Consider the following 23,801-nt stretch of genomic DNA (forward strand, 5'->3'; position numbering starts at 1 on the left):
CATTAGGCTTTTATGCCTCATATAGTCAGATACAGCGAGAATATGCAGGAAAAAAAAAAAAAACATCTTAAGTTTATTTAGATACTCAAAACGAGAATTTTTTTTTTAATTAACTGAAGATGAATTTATGTGAGGAAATTCTGATCCTTGTAATGTAAATCTTTAAAAACAGATATGTACATTAAATGATCTAATATCACCCTATATCTTCAATAATATGTCTTAGTAAGATAAGATTGAAATGATCCAAACATATAATGCAATGCAATCCAATGATGATTGAGAGATAAACATATAAACGTTCATCAAAAGATCCTGATGATCAGATTTGACACTTTTTTCTACAAATGATAGACAGTGAATCAAGCAAAGCCAAGCTGCTTCAGTCCAGTAAGTGGACTCAACATTTCAAAGTTATTCTCACCACTATTTCATCGTCCTCATACATTAAGCAGCGTGCTGTTTTCATTTGCTCATTTAGCAGTGCTGGTGACAGCATGGAGATGAGAGGTCAGAACACTGTTAACCTTTGACCTTTGTACTTCAGAGGTCAGAGCAATACACAAACCCTGTCTAACAGAAGCGCTGATGTCAAACCCGTCTGTGGACACCGAACAGAGAGACAGAGAGAGATTGTGTGCGGTTCAGATGAGTCTTTGGCCTCTGATTGACTGTAATTATTCCTCTCGTCATCTTCTGCTTTACCTGATTGGTAATTGTCCTTCATTTACATGTGATTATTTATTTGATACCTTTCTCTCATTCACATCACACTGATGCTTTTTTGTTCGTCAGATAAACATATGATGGGCTTTTTAGTTTGGAAATTCTCTCTGTGATTTGAAAGAAGTTCACTTCCAGAACAAACATTTACAGATGATTTACTCACCCCCTTTTCATCTAAGATGTTTATGTCTTTCATCCTTCACTCTTAAAGAAATTATGTATTTTGAAGAAAATGTTTCAGGATTTCTCTCCATATAGTGGACTTCTATGGTGCTTCCAAAATGCAGTTTAAATGCAGCTTCAAAGGACTCTAAAAGATCCCAGCAGAGGAAGAAGGTATCTAATGAAACGATCGGTTATTTTCTAAAAAATGTACAATTTATATAGACCAATTCTGTGTCGATGTCACTTGCAGCTGCGTGCATGTAGTGGTGAAGGTAAAGAGAGAATGACCAGTTGTTTTTGCTTATTAGAGTTGTGAGATAATCTGTGAATTCAGAATTTTGAAATATAAAATCAAATTTACCTTTTTTTTTATTATTTTATTCCAATGCTCCATTGACCGCCACTTGAACCGCCCACAAAAAAACATCATCCCTGTTTCGGATCTGTAAGACTATCCCACTATCTTAATGTCAATTTTACTGAATAATGATAAACGAGTCCTTATCACTGGATGACAAGCTCTTGTAATATGCAGAGAACATTTTGAAAATTGCATCTAATCAATATAATCTATGGTCTTATTTTGTACTGTATCCGTGTAATTCTCTAGCCGTAAAGGCTATCTCTCCCAGGTTTTCTGTGCCCACATGTTTGCAAGCCAATAATTGATCAATACTTTTTAACCTTAAAGGCTTGTCTTGTCTCTGCGTCAACTCAGACGTTTCAAGACAGTTAGGGTATGCCGAAAAAAATCCCATCTCATTTTCTCCTCGAACTTCAAAATCGTCCTATTTTCAAAGAGAACATGCAAAGAAGATCAAACACCCTTTACAAAAAAGGTAAAACAGTGATGTAAGGTGATTTTTGGAGGTAGGAGGAGAAAATGCGATGGGATTTTTTTCCCCCTTTTTTTTCTTTCTTTTTTTTATATTTTTCTAAAGTAAACTTTACTGTAAACTTTTTTTTTTTTTTTTTTTTTTTTAGAAATTAACGGATTATTTCTCTAGATAAGACCCTTCTTCCTCAGCTGGGATTGTTTAGAGTCCTTTGAAGCTGCATTTTAATCTGCATTTTGGAAGTTCAAACTTGCAGGCACCAGAGAAGTCCTTTATTATTATATGGAGAGAAATCCTGAAATGTTTTCCTCAAAAAACATAATTTCTTTACGACTGAAGAAAGAAAGTCATGAACATCTTGGATGACAAGGGGGTGAGTATATTATCTGTAAATTTTTGTTCTTTAACACATCCTTCAATGAGGAACACAAACCAAATGTTAGGAAAAAAAAAAAAAAAGAAAAAAAAATTTCTAAGAATGTTTTGCTAAGATTCTCATTTAGTTATGAAAGCAGCGTAAAGTTGGAAATGTTAAAGGAACATGCCATTTATAATTTTGCAAACATTATGGGAACATTACTTTTATATGTTCTCTGAACGTTGTGAAACAAATAGATCTTCGGATTACCGTTTCAGAAATAAAATATTCTATGAATGTTGGATATATTATGTTTTCAAGAACGCTATTAAAGACCAGGGGTGTGATTCACAAAAGCATTGTGAGCTACTGTAACTATAGCTTTTGGGAAACAAATAGAATATTCTGAACAAACGTTACTGCGAGAATGTTTGTTAATAACTTTGAGAGAACTTTGCTGGAACAAAAGCCAAAGTTATGAGAACACTTCTTGTTAGTTGAATTTCTAGTATAGGCTACATTCACAGGTAACAAAGGCTATAAAACATGGTGAGAATATTGTTTTGAAAGGTTTCATATTATTATATTTATGTAACGACTGTAATGTTATTTAAAGGTTACAGAAGGCTTCTCACTGTGTTCATACTTTATAATGTTATTTGAACATTTATTTTTAATATTCTAAGAATGTAAATATATTGTGTTGTGATTACAATGTTAAGTTTATTTTCTTTAATTTTTTTAATATTCTAAGAATGCTAAAATGTTTTTTTGTCATGATTAGAATTTTTTTTTTTAAGGTCACAAAAATGTTTCTTAGAATGTTCATCAAGTACAAATAAAAACATTGAGGACATTCCAAGAATGTTGTTCTAAAACCATTATGAGAATGTATGTCAAATATTAATAGTTATAAGAATGTTCCATAAACACTAAGAACATTTGTCCTAACATTTATATAACGTTTTTAAAAAAGAGTTGCAAGAATATTCCCTGTTCCTGGTGGATTTTTCCTGAAAATGCATCCAAGCAAACATGTGAGCTGACACCTGACAAGTGTTTTCTGTGTTTCGCACATGTGAAGTGTCAACTAATAATGACTTTGGCTGCGTCTGATGATGGTAAAGCAGAAAACCTGACAGCTGTGTGAAGGACAGACTGCAGGAGACAGACTGGCCGAGGGCACTTTACATATTCACAAAGCCCTGAGTGCCGGGGCCGTTCTGACCCCCAAAGGCCTCAGGTTTGGCAGTTATTCTGCGACCAACACAAAGAGAGAAAATTGCAGCAATTATCTCAATTCTCTTGATTGGTTTGGCTGGCGGCGTTTCAGGTTTAGGTTTCATATAATGCACAACATCAGCAATGACAGCAGCCATGTAGTTCAATGTCAAAAGTGCTGTTTAAACATCATTTGTGACGCTGACACAAAACCAGTCTAAAGTAGCATGGGTATATTTGCAGCAATAGCCAAAAATACATTGTTTGGGTCAAAATTGTTGATTTTTTAAGCCAAAAATCGGATATTGAATAAAGATAATGTACCATAAAGATACTTTGTAAATTCCCTACCGTAAATATATCAAAACCTAATTTTTGATTAGTAATATGCATTGCTACGTCATTTGAACATTTTTAAAGGCGATTTTCTCAATATTTTGATTCCAGTTTTTCAAATACACTGCAAAAAATGCTTTTCAAGCTTAGATTTTTTTGTCTTGTTTCCAGCCAAAACATCTAAAAATTCTTAAATCAAGAAGGATTTTCTAGATGAGTAAAAATGATTGTCTTGTATTCAGAAAAAAAAGTCAAAATTAGGTGCATTTTTACTTAAAACAAGCTAAATAATCTGCCAATGGGGTAAGCAAAATAATCTTGTTTTGTCTGTTTGAAATAAGATTTTTTTGCTTACCCCATTGGTAGATTATTTTGCTTGTTCTAAGCAAAAACTCACTTAATTTTGACTTGTTTTTTCTGAAAACAAGAAAATGATTTTTACTCATCTAGAAAATCCTTCTTAATTTGTCTGGAAACAAGACAAAAAATCTAAGCTAGAAAAACATTTTTTTGCAGTGTAGTTGTATTTTGGCCAAATATTGTCCTATCCAACAATACATAATGTACAATTAAAAAAAATTGACCCTTATGGTTTTGTGTTCCAGGGTCACATTTATGTCTTTCTGGTTTGTAGCACAAATAATATTATTCTTTATATATTTTTATTTTATTTTATAACTTGACTTTAGGTATGTTTATGTAGTAATGTACGTGTACGTTCTTCCTTTCTTTCATTTATATACAACAATGTATTGTTTAACGTTAACAAACAGCGTCTGCGTGCGGACGTATGACAGAACTACATCTCCCATCATCCTCTGCGCATGCGTCAGTCTCGATGGGCGGAGTCTCGTCTTCGGCGAGTGTCGGGCTGCGGGAGGAGCTCCACAGAACAAACCGACACACAACCCGAGTGGAAAATGTGAAAGGAAGATTCGGGATTGGGAATAACGACAGAAAACCGTCACAAGAGTGTCTCTCTGTGGATGAGATGTGATATCTGAAAGGACGGACGCGCTGGAGGTGAGATATTTGCTAGATATTTACCGCGTTCAGCTGAAGTTCCTCACAGAGTCACCGCGTCTAAGCTGGACGCGAGAGACGCGACGCGACAAACTAGAACGCTCCCGTTATGATCAACGCAACGCTTGCGGCGCCGACTGCAGGAGCGTTCTGCTGTTGACGCGTCGCGTCGCTCGCGCTCAAAGTAAACGGGGTGTTTCAGTCAGAGCAGCCGTTAAAATAACCGTCACGATTCAGATAAATGTTTTTAAATTTAAAGGCGAATGTCTAATGAACGGAAACCGGGAGCCCGTGTAATGTGTGTGTGTGGGTGTTCAGAGTCTTTGTCACCCGGGACGGGCGGAGCTCGGGTTTGGTGTGTGTGACCCGTTACTGTAGGTAGGTTGTTTTTGTCGCGTTCTGGTGGGTGTTTAAACGGGTTTGTTTTGGGTGTTTAAAGGTCCGTTTGAAGATTCATTCCGGCCCTCACAATAATTGAATCCGGTGTTCAAAGTTTCCGTTAAAAACAATAGTTACTACAGTAGTGATCCTTACCACAGTAAAACTCTGCTAACTTATTAGTATTAGCAGCTAACGTTACTGTCCTCAGCAAGAAAGTAAAACAATTTGACAGTTTTTAAAACTTCCCGTCAAACACTGTTTTACAGAGACCCTATATTATTTTACCTTGATTTTTACAGTGGTAACTGTGGTGATCAGGCTTTGTTGGCTTTATTATTTATCGACAGCCATGACTTGACATTTTTCCATTAGGAATCTCTGGCTGTGTGTCAAAACCTACTCAGCATTTTTAGGCAGTAGTGAATCGACAATGTTTTTGGAGCATCATTTGTGAATCAACAAAGTTTTTGGGGTGTCATAGGATCCCTTGTCAATCACTAAAATTTTTGTGGCATCAGAGGATCCGTTGTCAGTCCCAACAGTGTTTTTGGGGCTTCATGAGAACTACTCAATCACTAGTATTTTGGGGTCATCAAAGTATTATTGTCAAGCACTAATATTTTAGGGGCATCATTGTTGTCAATCACCAATATTTTTCTGGCATTACAGGATGCATTGTCAATCACACCAGTTTTTTTGTGGTATTTTGGGATCCACTGTAAATCACCAATACTAGTAGCAATCACAAATGATACCCCAAAAATATTAGTGGAAAAATAGCATTTTGGGGGTATTACAAGATCAATCAATCAATTGTCAATCACCAATATTAATAGGGTGTAAAAGTTTAATTGTCAATGACCATTATTTTTTTGGGGACATAAAGTTACCATAGTCTATCACCAGTCTATTTGTGGCATCATCTGATCCATTGTCAATCCCACCAGTATTTTTGGGGCTTTGTGAGTTCCACTGTCAATCACTAGTATTTTGGGGTCATTAAAGTATCACTGTCAAGCACTAATATTTTTGTGGCATCATTTGTGAATTAACAGAATTTTTTTGGGTGTCAAAAATCCATTGTCAACCATCAATATTTTTGGGGCATCACAGGATCCATTGTCAATCACACCTGTATTTTTGTGCCATTTTGAGATCCACTGTCAATCCCACAAGTATTTTTGGGTCATCAAAGTATCCTAGTCAAGCACTAATATTTTTGGGGCATCATTTGTGAATCAACAACATTTTGAGGAAGTTATAAGATCTATTGTCAGTCACCAATATTATTGAGGTGTAAAAGTTTAATTGTCAATGACCAAAGTATCAATCTTTGTACACCCATAACATTTTAGGATGTCAAGTTTTCTAAGTTACCTCTTAAGATTCCCCAAAATACTGCTGACTCACGAGCTGCTTGGATGCTTGATTCTCTCGCACTTATTGGAGTGTTTGTGTTTCTCCTCACACTTGGCTCAGTATTTGCATATGTTTCAGTGGTTCGTTGCTCTTTTGAATGTTGGCCAAAGTGCTTGCTGCTTGTGTATGTCATGCCAACCGAAGGAGCCTGTGATGCTCCAGAATTACAGTTTAGGTGGTGAACACTTGCTGAGTATTTTTACACAGGTATAAACTCAGCAAGACTCTTGCTGATAAATTAGGAGGGACTGATGACATTTCAGAGGTGAAGCAAGTTATTATGAATAATTATGAACATGTTTTTTTTTTCATTGATCCTTTAAATGTATGCATTTGGCCAGTGCTTTATCTAAATTGACTTGAATTGCATCCAATGTAACAGTTGATTGGTTCATGCATTCTCTTGGGAATTAAACCCATGACTATTGCATTGCTAGTGTCATGTTTGAGCTACAAGAATGTTCACAGAAAATAAATCAAGTATTCATAGCTACATTTAAAATTAGGAGGAACTGATGGCATTTCAGAGGTGGAGCAAGTTATTAATTTTTGATTAAAGATTATGCTAACATGCTTTTTATTAATTGTTCATTTGCGTTTATGCATTTGGCTGAAGCTTTATTCAAAGTGATGTGCATTTAGTGTATGCATTTTATCACTTTGAACCCATTTGTTCCCAGTTAATTGAACCCATGACTACCACATTTCCATCAAGTCCTGTCAAACACTGTTTTAGAGAGATCCTATATTAATTTACAGTGATTTTACCGTAGTAACTTTGGTGATCAGGCTTTGTTGGTTTTATTATTTGTCGACAGCCATGACAATTTTTTTCCATTAGGAATCTCTGGCTGTGTGTCAAAACCTACTCAGCATTTTGGGGCTGTAGTGAATCGACAATATTTTTAGAGCATTATTTGTCAGTCAACAGCATTTCAAGCACCAATATTTATGTGCCATCATAAGATTTATCATCAATTACACTAGTATTTTTGGGTCAGCAAAGTATCATAGTCAAGCACTAATATTTTAGGGCATCATTTGCAAATCAACCCATTTGTTCCCAGTTAATTGAACACATGACTACAACATTGCCATAGTGCCATGTTTGAGCAATAAGAGTCCTTGCTAATTGTTTATTAAAAGTGACCCTGGAACACCAGTCTTAAGTAGCATGGGTATATTTGTAGCAATAGCCAAAAATACATTGTGTGGGTCAAAATGATCGATTTTTATGCATTTATAAGAACTTCATTTGGACAACTTTAAAGGCGATTTTCTCAAGATTTTCTACAAGATTTTTATTTATTTGTATCTCAACCAAATATTGTCCTATCCTAACAAACCATATATCAATGGAAAGCTTATCTATTATGATGTATAAATCTCAATTTCAAAAAATGCAAATCTAGCGAATTTATAATCAAATGAAAGTGCTGCACAGCAGAGGTTTTGGGGCATCAAAGTATCATTTAAATTTAACATTTTTAGGACATTACTTAACTTTTACCCTCAGTTCACAGACATGGCTTAAGCCTATAGTCCTAGACTAAAATGTAAATCTGACCTGTTTCAACTGAAATAAACTTGCACTGTCTGATCTTAAAAATATATCAGTGCCTTTTTTTGTTTTAAGATGCACACCAGTAATGTTTTTTTCTAAGCATGTTTATAAAAATTACTTAAATGTCCTAATTGATCTATGGCCTAATCCTGGCTTAGTCTAAGCCCTGTCTGTGAAACCGGGCCTTAGAGTTGGATTAAGTTATTAAATGTTGGTGAATAATCTTGTTTTTCTTCATTTGTTTAACTCTGGGCCTCTTCGTTTAGGAGTCACACTTGGGTCCTTGCGGTCAAAAGTGACAGAAGCCTTAAAAAGAAACTTTTCTTTTTCTTCAGGAAAATCAACGAAATACATTTTTGTTCAATAATATTTTGTGATTATTAGAATTTTGAGGAGTTTTTGTAATACTATGCAATATTTTTACAATTTTAATTAATTTTTTTTTCCACAAGAATTTATAAATATATATATATATATTTTTTTTTTTATAAATGCAACTTTTTTTTTTCAGCACAGTGGCTGATTTTTAGCTTGTACCACCAAAAGAGTCTCTGAATTTTTGCAGTTTTTCATATTTCCTATGTCTGTCCTTTTTGACCGCGAAGGAGCCAAGTGTGACTTTTTTTTGACCCTTTAACATATCCGAAACATTTCAGTGATTTTTTTTTTGTGTGCTCACATTGCTAATGCAACAAAAGTCACCAAGTGTCATCTCATTCCGATGCTTTTTAAAATTGTAAAACATAACATTTTTCTGTCAAAAATGACAGAAGATGCCCAGAGAGTTCATTGCATTAGTTAGTGCTTTATCTAAAGAAACATACTTTGCATTTGATGTATACTCTTCAGCAGTTCATGCATTCCCTGGGAATCGAACCCATGACCATTGCATTGCTAGTGCCATGTTTGAGATGTTTGTTCACTATAACGTGTTACAGGTAGGGCTGTGCAATATGGACAAAATAATCATATTGCGATTTTTTGAAGGAATATTGCGATTGCGATTTTATTTGCGATTTTTTTTTTTTTTTTCAAACAAGCTACATACATACATTCTAAATGTATTCAGTGCACAATAAGTGCATAACAAAACATTTCACCATGAAATAACATAGTATTAAGTTTAATAAACAAAACTGTAGTAAAATTGTCTTTAAAACAGACAACATAAAATAAATAAGCCATTTTACTTTTTTCCCGGCACTTTAGCCTACTTTGTGCAATAACGAATACATTCATTTCAGTGGAAAAATAAGTCCAAAACTCTCTATTTTAACATTTTGAGGGTTCTAAAATCTTTTGCTTTTTTTTTTTTTTTTAGAAATTCTTATGTTTTAATTTTTCTGATAATGAAAAAGCATAAACATTTATTTATTTTTAATCAAATGAAAAATAAACCCTTTTAATTTGTCAAACAAACAGAAATTTACTGTTAAAATCAATGCGTGGAAGAAAAATTATGTTCAGTTTAAAACGTTTAAATAATAATTAAGTGGTTAATCTTGTTGTAATTTTTTTTATCATATATATATTATTTTATGTAAATTATTTAAATAGGAATATATAAACACCTACATTATACTGTACAAAAGTAATACAGGACTAATATTGTTCTGTTACATGTTAAACCGTACTTTTATTTTGACAGGTTGCAGTGAAGTTTCTGTGTGTATATGATGCTAGTTTTCTCAAATGAAACGGTAAAAGTGAAACTCACAGCAGCGATTTGGCGATTGAGTTTATCTGTTCATGTGAGATGCAAATGCCAAAAATTAGCGGGAGCATCACGTGTGCTTCAGTCTGCATGTAGTAAAGAAATAAAACGCGTCTCCACCATTCATACATACAGAAGCAAACGGAACATGAAGGATTCATATTAAAACGGTCTTTTTAGTCCGCGATCCAGTCCGTGTTTTCTTGGAGGAGACATTGTAATCACGCGACCATGAAGAGACAGAAATGCCATGCCTTCGTGTAAATAAGATAAATAACATAAGGCTATTTAGTATGTTTAATAAAAGAACTATGTATAGACCTGTTCTATAGGAAAGATAACCTTAAATGACTTCTATTTGTGATGTGGCGCTATATCGAAAATAAAATGAACTTGACGTTCAAGGGGGGCGGGGGTGCCGTTGGGGGGATAGATAAAATCGCAGCCTTGTGCGGTTTAGAAATCGCATGTGCTTAAATCGCGATTTTTTTGCGATTGCGATTAATTGCACAGCCCTAGTTACAGGTAAACAGTGTGAATTACATGCTGGCTTTAATGGTGACTGTGGTGTTTGTTTCAGGGTGTTTCATCAGTCCATTAGAGCCGCATTATGACAAAGAAGAGACATGGGTGGATTTGATGGAGACCTCGCTGTGTAGGGTGTGAGGATTCGACCACATCGCCTTCAGTGTTTCTCTGTGTTCATCAAAAGGAGGAACGGTCACTCACAATCATCGTGATGATGAACGGGTGTCTACGCGGACGCCCTCTCAGGGTTTGAGCATGCCCAGTAACGTCTGAACGCCCCTCTTGACCCGCAGGACACAGATCATGGCCCAGACCAGCCTGCTGCAGGGCAAACGCTTCTACTGCCGAGAGTGGGTCTTCCACAAGATCCAGCACTGCCTTCAGGAGAAAACCAGCAACCTCAGCGCTCCGGGAACAGCAGAGCCGCTCAACCCCGTCGGCGGGACGGGGAAGGGCGGCTCGTGGGGCGTCCTGCTGGTCGGCGGTCCCGGCAGCGGGAAGACGGCTCTGTGTACAGAGTTACTGTGGCCCAGTTCGGTTCACGGCGTCCACCGCGGCCTGCACCAGCACTGTCTGGGCTTCCACTTCTGCCGGGCCGAGGACTCCGACACGCTGTGCGTGAGCGGCTTCGTCCGCGGCCTGGTGTCTCAGATACGCCGGTCGGGACTCGTGCCGGAATACGAGGAGAAAGTGAGAGAGCCGGCGGTTCAGAGCGCCTTACAGCCGGGAGAGTGTGAGAGAAACCCAGCTGAGACGTTCAAGAGGTGAGCATCAGCATTCGATTGGCATTCAGAAGAGTAGATCTTTCATTTACAGCTTCAGATGATGTGGTGTAGTGGTTAAAACTCAGAGCTTTAAGGCAAAATTAATGACTGAACTACTGGAGCATCATTTGTGAATCAGCATTTTTGGGGTGTCAAAAGATTTATCATCAATCACACTAGTATTTTGGGGACAATTAGGTGAATAGAGTAAAAAAAAAAAAAAAATAGTTATCACCTTACTGACTTTGATTACTTTGATTACATTTTTTTGTATTACAAGTTTTCTAAAATGTTAGGTTTAAATATGCAAATGAGGCATTATTTTATTAAATATGCGCTAATTTGCATACATTTCTAGTACAAAAATCTAAACACTGGATGTTTCAAAATTCTTGTTCAATGTTTTTGACATCTTCGAGTGAAACGGTTTTACAGAGGGAATTTTGTATCATTTCTTCATGACATAATTCAGACGAAACACTATTTTTTACTATTTTTCGGGGGAATAAAATGTGTAAAATCAAGCAAATTATATATATGAACAAATCCCTCTGTTAAATCTTCATGATATAGACAGGAATTAAACTGTAAAGTTTGGTGTGTGTAAGTGCTACTGAAGTGGAGCTTTAAGGCTAGAAGAAAAGTGTAGAAGAAAAAACTCTTTTTGAGAAAACAGCCTTTAAAAATATGCATTGCAATTGAAATCTATTGACACAAAAAGATACAGTGCTATAAAAGAAACACTTAACAGTCTTTTTTGGATATTTTCTTTCCACTAGTCTGAAAAAAAAAAAAAACTTTCTGAAAAACCAAAAAGCCCAAAATTTCAAACTTGATAGGTGCATGAAAAAACAGCATTTTTAAGTATCATAGACATCATTTGTGAATTCACATTTTTGGGGCATCAAACGATCTGTTGTCAATTACCAATATTATTAGGATGTTTAATTGTCAATGACCATTATTTATTTGGGACATAAAGTTATCATAATCAATCAGCAATATTTTTGGGGCGTCAAAGTATCACTCATTGTTCACAACATTTTAGGACATCAAATATTCCAAGTTTATTCATTAATTCTTGAACAATGGTAAACATGACAAAAAACCTAAATAAATAAATTCTAATAGAAAACATTAAGAATTAGGGCCCTGACAATCTAATTTTTGTTAAACTTTGAATAAATTTAGGTTAAATCTTATTATTTCAAGTAGTTATACATGCTTTTGACATGCATTATAAACTAAGCTTTTATTTAACCCTTAAAAATTAATTTTGATCAAATTAAATCATCTGTTGCATTCATAACCAAAGGAATTTATGCCATAGAAGGTGTTTGCTGATTTACTGAGAGAGAAAAAGAGAAATGAAAACTTCCCTCTGGAAAACCTTTGTCAGCAAAATCAAACAGGAATTTTGAAAGCGGTTAAAAATTTATGTTATGAAAATATATGCAAATTGGTGCATATTTAATTAGAAAATGTCTTATTTGCATGTATATACATAACATTTCAGAAAACTTAAATTATGGTAGTATTTGTTAGTTAGAATACGTACCCTAATCACGTGCTGTTTGACGTAGGGCTGCAAAATGATTCTTCGTGATTAATCGCATTCAAAATAAAAGTTGATGTTTATATACTATAAATACACACACATGCATGTATATATTAAGAAAATATGTTAGCTTTATATATAAAATATTTATGTAAATACAAATTATATACAAGTATAAATAAATATAAACATACAATTTTTTATATATACATAATAAATATATACAGTACACACACATATATCTAAACATAAACTTTTATTTTGAATGTGATTAATCACAATCATTTTCCAGTTCAAAAAGTGATACATTGTAATATTTCTGTCATTATATATTCGAGTTGAACCAAACATTTAATTCTGTGTGTATCTTTTCAAATGAAAAGGTGAAATACTAGTGAGCTCAGCAGCTCTGGAGATCAAAGAGAGAGCAGAAGCCAAAAACACCACGAGCATCACACGTGCTTTAGTGTGTGCAGTAGATGAAACTGTTGCTTATTCAGTCTGCCTCAAAAAAAAAACAAAAAAAACTGTGGTTTGTGTGTGTGTGCCTGTGTATGAACTTGTGTCGTTTGACGTGTGTGTTGATGTGACCTCGAGTGAAGGTCTCACCTGCAGCTCACACATGAACTCTGTGAACTTCAGTTCTGCTGAATGTGAGGGAAGATCTGTAGATGATTGTAAGAGCTGCATGTTTGTGTTAAGAGTTTAACATGTGTATGAATTCTGAGTCAACATCTGATTTATTCAGTATCAGTTCTCTCTGCTGTTCAGTTTGGGGTCAGTATGTTTTTTAAGAGACGTCTCTTCTGCTTACCAAGGCTGCTCTTATTGGATCAATAATACAGTAAAACAGTGAAATTTTATTACAATTTAAAACAGCTGTTTTCTATGTGAATATCTATTAAACTGTAATTTATTCCTGTGATCAAAGCTGAATTTTCAGCATCATCACTCCAGTCTTCAGTGCCACATGATCATTCAGAAATCATCAATAATATCATCAATCAATATACTGATTTGCAGCTCAAGAAACATTTCTGATTATTAATGTTGAAATCACTTGAGCTTGCCAATTATTTTTGTGGAAACGGTGATACGTTTTTTTTGTCCGGATTTGCAGATGAATAGAAAGTTCAGAAGAACAGCATTTATTTGAAATAGAAATTAACCGTTAAACGATTAAGCGTGATTAATTGCATCCACAATTAATGTTTTTGTTTACATAATATATGTGTGTTTACTGTGTAAATTTCTTATGTATATAAATACACACACATAAAGTATATATTTTGAAAATATTTTCACATGTACATCAAGGCTGCATTTATTTGATTAAAAATACAGGAATAAACAGTAATATTGCAAAATGTTTTTACAATATAAAATAATGTTTTTTATTTTTTTTTATTTTAACATACTTTAAAATAGAATTTATTCCTGTGATGAAAAGCTGAATTTTTATCAGCTGTTACTCCGGTCCTAAGTGTCACATGATCCTTCAGAAATCATTCTAATATGCTGATTTATTATTAGAATGATCAATGTTGGATAATATCAACAGTTGTGCTGCCAAATATTTTTTTGGAACCTGTGATTTTTTTTTTTTTTCTTCATGAACAACAAGTTTAAAAAGTACAGTGTTTATTCAAAATATAAATATTTTATAAAAATGTAAATTACTTTTTATTAACTTTTAATAAACTTTTAATTATTAACTTAACACATCCTTGGTGAATAAAAGTATTAATTTCTTTAAAAAAAAAAAGAAAAAAAAGAAAAGAAACAATAAAAATGTACTGACCCCAAACTTTTGAACGGTAGTGTATATATTTATAGTCATCTAATTGGTATTATACTGTATATAAATATTTTGAATATATAAACGCAACATATTTTTAATAAATATGCACAGTACACACACATATATTATGTAAAAAAAAAAACTTTTTTATTTTGGATGCAATTAATCACGATTAATTGTTAAACAGCCCTAATAGAAGTCTTTTGAACATTATAAATATTTGTACTTTTTATCAATTTGATCAATTACTAAAACAAGAGTCTCGATGGAAGAAAAAAGTCAGTAATGTATAGAGATAAGTAAAGAATATCAAATTAAAGGGTGATAGGGTGATTGTCATTATAATGTTGAAGGTTGACCGTATGATTTAGGTTTGTAATTACTGAAAAAAGTGATTAAAACTACTTTGTTGTATTAAAACAAAATGTGTTTTGCTCACAAACAGCTCTGTTTTAGGTTCAGGTCGAGTTGATTCACAGGGTTGGTTCATAGACCAGTTTCAGCCATGATCTTACAGACCTCAGATGAGGATGTGGTGTTGTTGTGGAAGGAAATGCACAATGTGATTGTAACCTGAAGCCTATTGATCAGGTTTGTGTTTTTACCGCGGTCAGCAGGCAGGTTAAGTGCTTTTACTGCTCATCGGTCATGCCAGGACATCTTCAAACGTGTCGGAAAAAATTGTTTTAGTATGTGAGCGTTTTGTCAGTGTGCACTGAACGCTGAACTAAAACCAGAATGTGTTCAATTACTCCAGAACAGACGGGTTTATTGGGGTCTGCTCATGTGGTGCAGAAACTAATGAAGGATGAACAGGGTGGAGCTCAGTCCGTCTCTGTCGTTTCACTGAGAGATGATTCAGCAGTTTGTAGTCGATGGTTCAGACCACATTAGACGAGCGAGACAGACTCTTTCTCTCTCTTTCTCTCTCTCTCTCTCTCTCTCTCTCTCTCTCTCTCTCTCTCTCTCTCTCTCTCTCTCTCTCTCTCTCTCTCTCTCTCTCTCTCTCTCTCTCTCTCTCTCTCTCTCTCTGAGCTGATGCTGATGTTGGCTATTTGGAAGACCTGTAGACTTGCTCGTGAAGGGCGATTTGTTAATGTTCTTAGTCTGTTTACAGCATTAGTGGAAGCAAGAATCAGGGTAGAATATTTATTCTTCAAAACTACAGGAAATATTGGTGAATTCATGTACAAATGGTGTGTAAACAGCATTTCGTTGGTTTTGTGTGAAGATGATTCTTTATCTTTTAATTGGTGATTAGTTTTATAGATATTAATTTTTTTTTTTTCTTTGTTGTGCATTACTGTGTTAAGTATGTGATTTTTTTTTTTTTGATGGATTAAAGATTTGCTAAACCTCTCTCTCTCTCTCTCTCTCTCTCTCTCTCTCTCTCAATATCAGGGACATTTATTCACTGTTGTTTTTATTCATTGCGGCACAGATAAGAGTCTGGTTCACTCACTTTTCTTTTACAGTTTTATGCATCTACTAAATTGACTTATAGTCAGTTTTATTTACATAGCAGTTTACACAATGCAAATGGTTTCAGCTTTACAGAAGGACATGATATTAATGTTTAGAATATCTTAAAATCTTCATTCCTTATAGATAAGGCTGTGCAATTATTCGAAATTCAGTTTCGATTTCGATTTCGGCTTCAAACGATCATGAAAATGCAGTAATCGAGATGAAACGATTACCACTGGTGTGCTTTCGCTCCTCCATAAAAGCCTAATTTCACATGCAAAACAGCAAAATCATGTAACGTGACTTTCATAAAAAGGGACGTACTTGATTTATGAGTGTTTCTTTGATGTTGTGTTTTTAATAGCGCGTAAGAACTTCTGTTCTGTGTATGCGCTCAGAGACGGAGCAGAACACGGACATGTAAAGTACTTTTACCTCAAGGTTACACGCCTAAATGGTCAAATACACGCAAAAATATTTCAAAATGAAGCGCTTGGTGATTATTCATGTAAACCCTTGTCAGTTCTGTCTTAAATGATCATAAACAGTTGAGAATGAAAATAAGTGTGTAACAGTATATTGGATCCATGTGGCTCTTAAAGCGGCAACAAATACTATTCCTTCTGCCGTCTCTGTGCTTAATATTAATAAAATGTAAAAATACAAAGAGAAAAATCACTCACTGCTCTTAAATGAAGGACTTTTGTATTTTTAATAAGAAATAAAGCATGTTTAATTCTTACAGTGAAGACGCTGTTTTATTTTACATTCAAATAATTACATTCAATTTCTGCAGTAGGCTGTTAGGCTGCTTTAGACTTGCATAAAAGTATTCAGTTTTTTTTTTAACCACTTTTTTTTATTTGTATCTTTTTTTTCTGCTGTATTGCTATCTTTAAATTGATCACTAATATAAAGTTTTGGACCCAGTCATAATTGTCCTAAATAATCGTGATTATGATTTTCACTTTTCACAGTGCAGATTGTTCCAGCTTTACAGAAGGTCATGAAATTAATGTTTAGAATATATTAATATCTTCATATTAATACCATATAGTTGCATTTAGCAGATAAGAGCTGGACAATACTATACATTTTGCAATGATATAAACAGTTGAGAAAAGAAAAGGAAAAAACAGGTGAGATTTGCTGTATAGTTAGTATATTGCTTTGCATGAGTGTACTGTGTGTATCAGTGTTATTTAGTATAACTACTATTATAGTTTTTGCTAATATTTTTAATTTAATTTTAATATTAATTTTAGTTATTTTTAGTAATTTTATTGTTTTTGTCATTTATATATATATATATATATATACAGTGTATATGCAAGTGTGTGTGTATATATCTATTCATTTATAACATTCATTTATTTTTTTTATTTATAGATCTGTGCGATAATATAATAACTTTTTGTGATGGTATAAACAATAAAGCAGTTGAGATTTGCCATGTAGTATATATTGTATGGCTCAAAATTATTGATTTTTCTTCATAGCCAAAAATCATTAGGATATTAAGTAAACATCATGTTCCATGAAGATATTTTGTAAACTTCCTACTGTAAATATATCAAAACCTAATTTATTATTAGTAATATGCATGGCTAAGAACTTCATTTGGACAACTTTAAAGGAGATTTTCTCAATATTTAGATTTTTTTGCACCCTCAGATTCCAGATGTTCAAATAGTTGTATCTCGTCCAAATATTGTCCTATACTAACAAACCAAACATCAATAGAAAGTGTATTTATTCAACTTTCAGATGATGTTAATTAGTAGTTTGGTGATATTAAGGCGTATTAAACCTGTAAGATTTTGTTCCGTTCATAATGATGTGGTGTAGTGACAAGCCTGATTACTATTCGGCGACGAGTGTCACTGCCGCAGTTAAATGAATCATGTCTCTGTTGTTCTGATTGACTGCTACCTGACAATCTGCTGTGTTTCTCTGCTCCAGTGCATGCTGGGAGATTTCAGGCCATGCGCCCACACTTTGTGTCTGAGCGGCGCTCTGTTAATGTGTGTGTGACGTGGGCCGAATGAGCCGTGAACGGCCAGATACAGACTCATCTGTGTGTTCTGTCTCATGTACAGTTTTATAACAATGAAGCAGTGATCTGACTGGTTTACAGCTGCTGATTGTGCAAAGACAGATGGGATCAGTTGCATATTAGTCATGATTTTACTGTACAAATGTCAGATTTAGAAAACAAACAAAACCTCATGTCAGTCTTCTGCAGTGATTAGATGGCAGTGACTGAGGCAGGGATGATCGAGTCCGTTTAGCTGGATTGTGTGTGATATAATGACAGAAACAAACAGGAAATGAGTGGGCAAACACATGTCAACAGACTCTGATGAGAGTGAGTCATGAAAATGGAATTTATAATGCAGAATATCTCAGAATTTGGCCAGTTTTTGGATGAGTAAATCAAACCTAGGGCTGTGCGCTTATTGAAATCCCAGAGGTGTCTGAATATTAAAGCTCATGAACACTGGTGTAAATGTGAATCTGCATGTTGTGCGTGTGTCAGTTTGCTCTACTAGACAAACTGAAGCATGCTTGACACATCAGGAGGACATGAACTTCACCTCCAGAGCTGATTTGAGAGTCACTTCAGCAGCATTTCACTATTTATGGAAAACTATCGTCAGATACACACTGAAACTCAAAAGTTTATTTTAGTTTTATTACCAAAATAAAAGTTACTTGTTAAAAAAGTAACCCTAACTTGAAGAAATTGTGACGGAAAAATATTACTATTCCGCAGTAAAATGTACTTCTCAAAGTGATAAAATAACAATAATATTTTGATTGTTGTTGTTGTTGTTGTTGTTATTATTATTATTGTTATATTATTAAAAATGTAATAATATAGTTATTTTTAAAGGAATATCCCAGTGTTTGAAGCTCTGTTGTGCAGGAATTGTTACATATGATCACATTTTAAAAGAGAAATTTGTTTGTCATTTGTTTATCATCATTAATTTAACAAATTAATGGTGTTTGTATTAAAATCAATACATTTGTTTTAATTCATAAAACAGTATCCAGTTTCTAAAAAAATAAATATGTTGGCTTATTTTATAAGGGTATATTGTAACATTTTTTTTTATAAATAATTAAATGATTTTATAAGTTAAATTAATTAATTTGATTATTAAAACTCATCGTTAATCACTGATTAAAATATGCACTTTCTGAAGACTTCTTGCAACAAAACAGTCTTGATTTAGTTCTCATTGGCATATACTATAAGCATATTTTGGCTTGTTGTTCCCAAATATGAAGTTATTAAACTAGAAAGGTGCAAGTTGTGATATTTTGCTCTTAATTGCAATATAAAGCTTTTGGCTTTATTTCAGTTTATTATAAGACTTTTCTTGTTTGCTTGTTTTTTTTTTTTTCCTAACAAGATCTGCCAACAGTGGCAGCAGCATTTAATTAAATGAGGCATTAAATTAAATTACAGTGTAAGTTAAATTAAGTAATTTATTTTTGATTATTTTTAATCATTAATTGCTCATTCATATTTACTGATTATTCTTATTCAAAGTTTTTATTCAGCAAAATAGATTATAGACATTTAAAAAAAAAAAGTTTTCTCCTGGAATAATAATATTTTTAAATTTGTTTAGCATACATTAAAATTTAAGATTCTATATAATTATTGTTACTGCTGTTATTTTAAGTATGTATGTGTATTTTTAGTATGTTGATTGTTTTTCTTTTAAACTAAATTATAAAAAATTGTATGTAAAAATGTAGTGAAATTATATTGTAATGGTGATTTTTTTTTTTGTTATTTAAATGCTGTTATTTTTTGCTGTGTATATAGCTATTTATGCTGATATGGCATTAAATCAATCAATCAAAGAAACAATTGAATCAAGAACAATTTAAATTGAAAATACACAATTTGGAAAAAATTTAAATAGATTTGTGAATCACTAACAAGTAACTTGCTGAAACTGACCGAGTTAAATTTTTTTGTGAATGTTTTGTTTTAAAAAATGGTATATTAATCTCTGTGTGTGTTTCAGGTGTGTGTTGCTGCCGCTGTTGAGCTGTAAGGCTCCGTCTCAGGCTCTATTTGTGCTGGTGGACTCCGTGGACGAGGGCTGCTTGAGCGGAGACAAAGATCAGAAGTCAGCAAACATCGCCGAGCTGCTGGCCGCCCATCACGAGCTCTTCCCGCCCTGGCTGCTGCTCGTCTGCTCCGCACGCCGACAGAACAAACACATCACCAAACTATTCACAGGTGACTCTACCTTAACCTTACTTCTGAGTCTGAATGCTGGATAATCAGATTATTCCCTACATTTACATCTGTCAACAAATCAAATCAGCCGCTGAATTACAGACATTAACCAAGTTTCCATCCAGTCTTTGCGATGTTTTGTTATCGGCAAAGAGAATATGTGTTAAAAAAAAACTTTGTTTTCAAACCTGTTTCCATCCAACTGGAATTTTGCAGATAAAATGTTGTACGTGATGACGTCATCCCTGAAAAACCGAATTGTCGCATACGTGTATCTAAAAAAAAAGTTGCCCTTGAGCTGTTTCCATTCATAATTTCACCTATTGCACAAATATCATCTTCATCTATTTGAAACAGAACTTTACTATACAGGCTATTATTTAATTGTAGCCTATAGGCCTACATAAAATTAGTTTTATTAAAGGAGTACAAAAGTTTGCAGATAATGTACTCACCCCCTTGGCATCCAAGATGTTCGTGTCTTTCTTTTTTCAGTCTTAAAGAAATAGTGTTTTTTGAGGAAAACATTTCAGGATTTCTCTCTATATAGTGGACTTCTATGGTGCCCCTAAGTTTGAACTTCTAAAATGCAGTTTAAATGCAGCTTCAAAGTGCTCTAAACGATCCCAGACGATGAGGAATGGTTTTATCTAGCGAAACGATATTTATTTTCTAAAAACATTTACAATTCATATACATTTTAATCTCTACACAGAGCTAGACAGAACGAGCATTTGAGGTTAAAAAGTATATAAACTGTATTTTTTTGTTTTGCTAGATAAGACCCTTTTTTCCCTGGTTGTGATCGTTTAGAGCCCTTTGATTTTTTTTTTTAGAAGTTCAAACTCAGGGCACCATAGAAGTCCATTATATGTAGAGAAATCCTGAAATGAAATCCTGAAAATTTCCTTACGACTGAAGAAAGAAACACATGAACATCTTGGATGACAAGGGGGTGAGAACATTATCTGTACATTTCTGTTCTGAAAGTGAATACTAGGGCTATAGACTATTTAGATACTTAGGCATCAAGTAATATTCATAAAAAACACAGTTGCATTATTATTATTTTTCTGATTAACTTTTATTAGATTCTATTGGAAATAGGAATGTTAATTTTGGTTATTTTATTTCTCCAAACAGACAATTGACCTTCGTTAAGCCATTATTAACCGTTGACCAAATAGATTATTTTAAATGACAATTAAAAATAAAAAAAAAAGTGGATGTGACCCATTAAAAAACCTACATTTGTTTTCCAGAATTTACAGGATTACATCACACACCTGCAGTGCTTCTGCGAACGGAGAAAAGCGTAATAACGCTATATATAAAATAAGTAAATAGGCTTATAGCTAAATAATTAATAAAATAACGAAACGAAGTTGCAGCTGACATGCAGAATTTCATTTCATTTTTGTGATGCGCTCTTGAGAAAGCGTCATCCTGTTTGTTTCCGTCATTTAAAAAAAAAATGTTTTGTTTTTATTGTGAATGTAGCCTACACAAATAAAATAAATATTTAGATTAGTTTCGAATAATGTCGTATATGACCACAAAAGAAGGAGTTGTCTATTGTAAGTTGTTTCCACTTTTATAAGGGGGGAAAAACAAAGTGACTATGAAAAACAATGCTATTTTTTACTTCCCATCACTCCACAACAAATCCTTTAAATTTAACGGTGGAACAGAACTGAGAACAAAACAAGAATGAAAATATAAGCTAACAAGCCAAAACAAATTAATGTAAAATGTTGTACTTTTTGTACAAAATCGATACATTTTAACTTGCAACGTACTAAAGAAACATCAAATTAAGTTTTGTATTTTTGAAAGGTAGCTTGTCTTTTTCTTACCATAGGCCTATAGAATTGTAGATACAATCTAATAATATGATTTAATGTGCTTTTGAACTTCAGAGAAACACCACGAACACAGACATTCTGTCATGTGACACCACATTTTTTGCATTAAAGCCCTTTTTTTTCCGACAAAAAGTGTTTCCACACTAATTTTTGCGACATATAACTATCGATATAGAATTTATGCGCTAAAGTTAAATGGAAAAAGATTTTGTCGACACTCAAAAAGGCATTTCCATCAACTAAATTCTGAAGCGCTAAATATTTTTTTGCAAAAAATCCTTGGATGGAAACCTGGCTATTGAGATTTGAGTTTTGTCTGTTATGCATGTGTAACTTTGCATAAAAATCAGTTCTTACATAATTCCAAAGCAGTACTGCAGTGTGTTCATTTGAAAACATAATGTCTCCCAATGCTAGAAAGGAAAGGCGTTGTTGTGTGTGTTTGTGTGTCTGAGAGTCAGTCGAGATCAGACTGGATGAGTTTCTCAGCGCCTGCAGCAGGAAATCAGCACCAGATGTGTGAATATTTCTAATGAGCAGAGAGACAGTGAGCGTGTGTTATGTGAGGACAGATAAACGCGGCTGTTTGATTTGGCCGTATGCATTCAGTCTGAAAGAAAAGCCCTCATTGACAGAGTCGGTTAAATCTGTTGTGTGACTTTCCTACTCTGTCGTTTCTTCAAACCCTTTGCTTTTTTCTCAATTTGAGGTTTTCGTTTGACATGAATCTTAAGTTTACTTTTTAAAAACATGAAAACATGTCACTACAAAAATAGCTTTAGAATCTGGCATGGCACTACGAGAACATGTACTTTCTGAAGATGTCTTGCACCAAAACCTTTCCAAGTGTTGATTCTGTTTACACTGGCACTTATTAAAAGCATCTTTTTGCATATGTGTTCCAAAATATGAGGTTATTAAAATAGGAGGCGCAATCAAGGTTCTTATTTGCAATACAAGCATTTGGATTTATTTCAGTTTATTATGAGTTTATTCTTGTTTGCTGTTTTTTTTTTCCCTAACACGATCTGCCAACAGCAATGAGTCATATGTCATATAAACTGATAGTTCACCCAAAAATGAAAATCTCCTGAAAATGTGCTCCCCCTCAAGTCATCCAAGATTAGGATGAGTTTGTTTCTTCATTAGATTTGTATAAATGCGTCATCCCATCACTATCTCACCAAGGGATCCTCTGCAGTGAATGGGTGCCGTCAGAATGAGAGTCCAAACATCTGATAAAAACATCAAGTAATCCACACCACTCCAGTCCATCAGTTAACATCTTGACAAGACAAAAGCTGAAACAAATCCATCATTAAGATGTTGTGGATTACTTGTGGTACTTTTCACAGATGTTTGGACTCTCATTCTGACGGCACCCATTCACCGCAGATGATCCACTGGTGAGCAAATGTTGTACGTTGGCCATTGAAACATTTGAATCCGTGCCATTGATGTGCAAATGTGTTTTTGGACAAGATGTTTTTTCACTTTAGTTTAAGCACATGCTCTTTCCTCCTTTGTGGGTTTGAGTTTCGAACGTCTGGTCAGTATAAAATTATTTTTATAAAACACTGAAAATATGAGCTTCATTCTCTTCATTTCATCCGCAGTGTGCTCATCATTTTTGCAAACCACAAGCTGATATTAGTGTCGCGGTGTCCAGTTTTTTGCGGTCATTTCGCAATTGTTTGTGTTGTGTTTCTGATGACATCACAGCTGGATGGAGAAGAAATTACTTGAGGTTTTGTGGTTGTTTGTGAACAGGACTGTGTGTGTGTGTGTGTGTGTGTGTGTGTGTGTGT

General features: G+C 34.0%; 1 protein-coding gene across 2 annotated transcripts in view; it reads left to right on the plus strand.

The window, feature by feature from the left end:
• Nucleotides 1-4,539: 4,539 nt before the first annotated feature.
• The window catches only part of ankrd50 (ankyrin repeat domain 50), a 41,666-nt gene continuing 22,404 nt past the window's right edge, over nucleotides 4,540-23,801 (plus strand). For both annotated transcript variants that reach the window (XM_073820837.1, XM_073820836.1), the window contains exons 1-3: nucleotides 4,540-4,665; nucleotides 10,324-11,035; nucleotides 19,911-20,128. In XM_073820837.1, the coding sequence (XP_073676938.1) occupies nucleotides 10,575-11,035; nucleotides 19,911-20,128 (679 nt within the window). In that variant the 5' untranslated portion in view covers nucleotides 4,540-4,665; nucleotides 10,324-10,574. The remainder of the gene's footprint in view (nucleotides 4,666-10,323; nucleotides 11,036-19,910; nucleotides 20,129-23,801) is intronic.

Source organism: Garra rufa, chromosome 16 (assembly GCF_049309525.1).
Source record: "Garra rufa chromosome 16, GarRuf1.0, whole genome shotgun sequence".
NCBI classification, from domain to species: domain Eukaryota; kingdom Metazoa; phylum Chordata; class Actinopteri; order Cypriniformes; family Cyprinidae; genus Garra; species Garra rufa.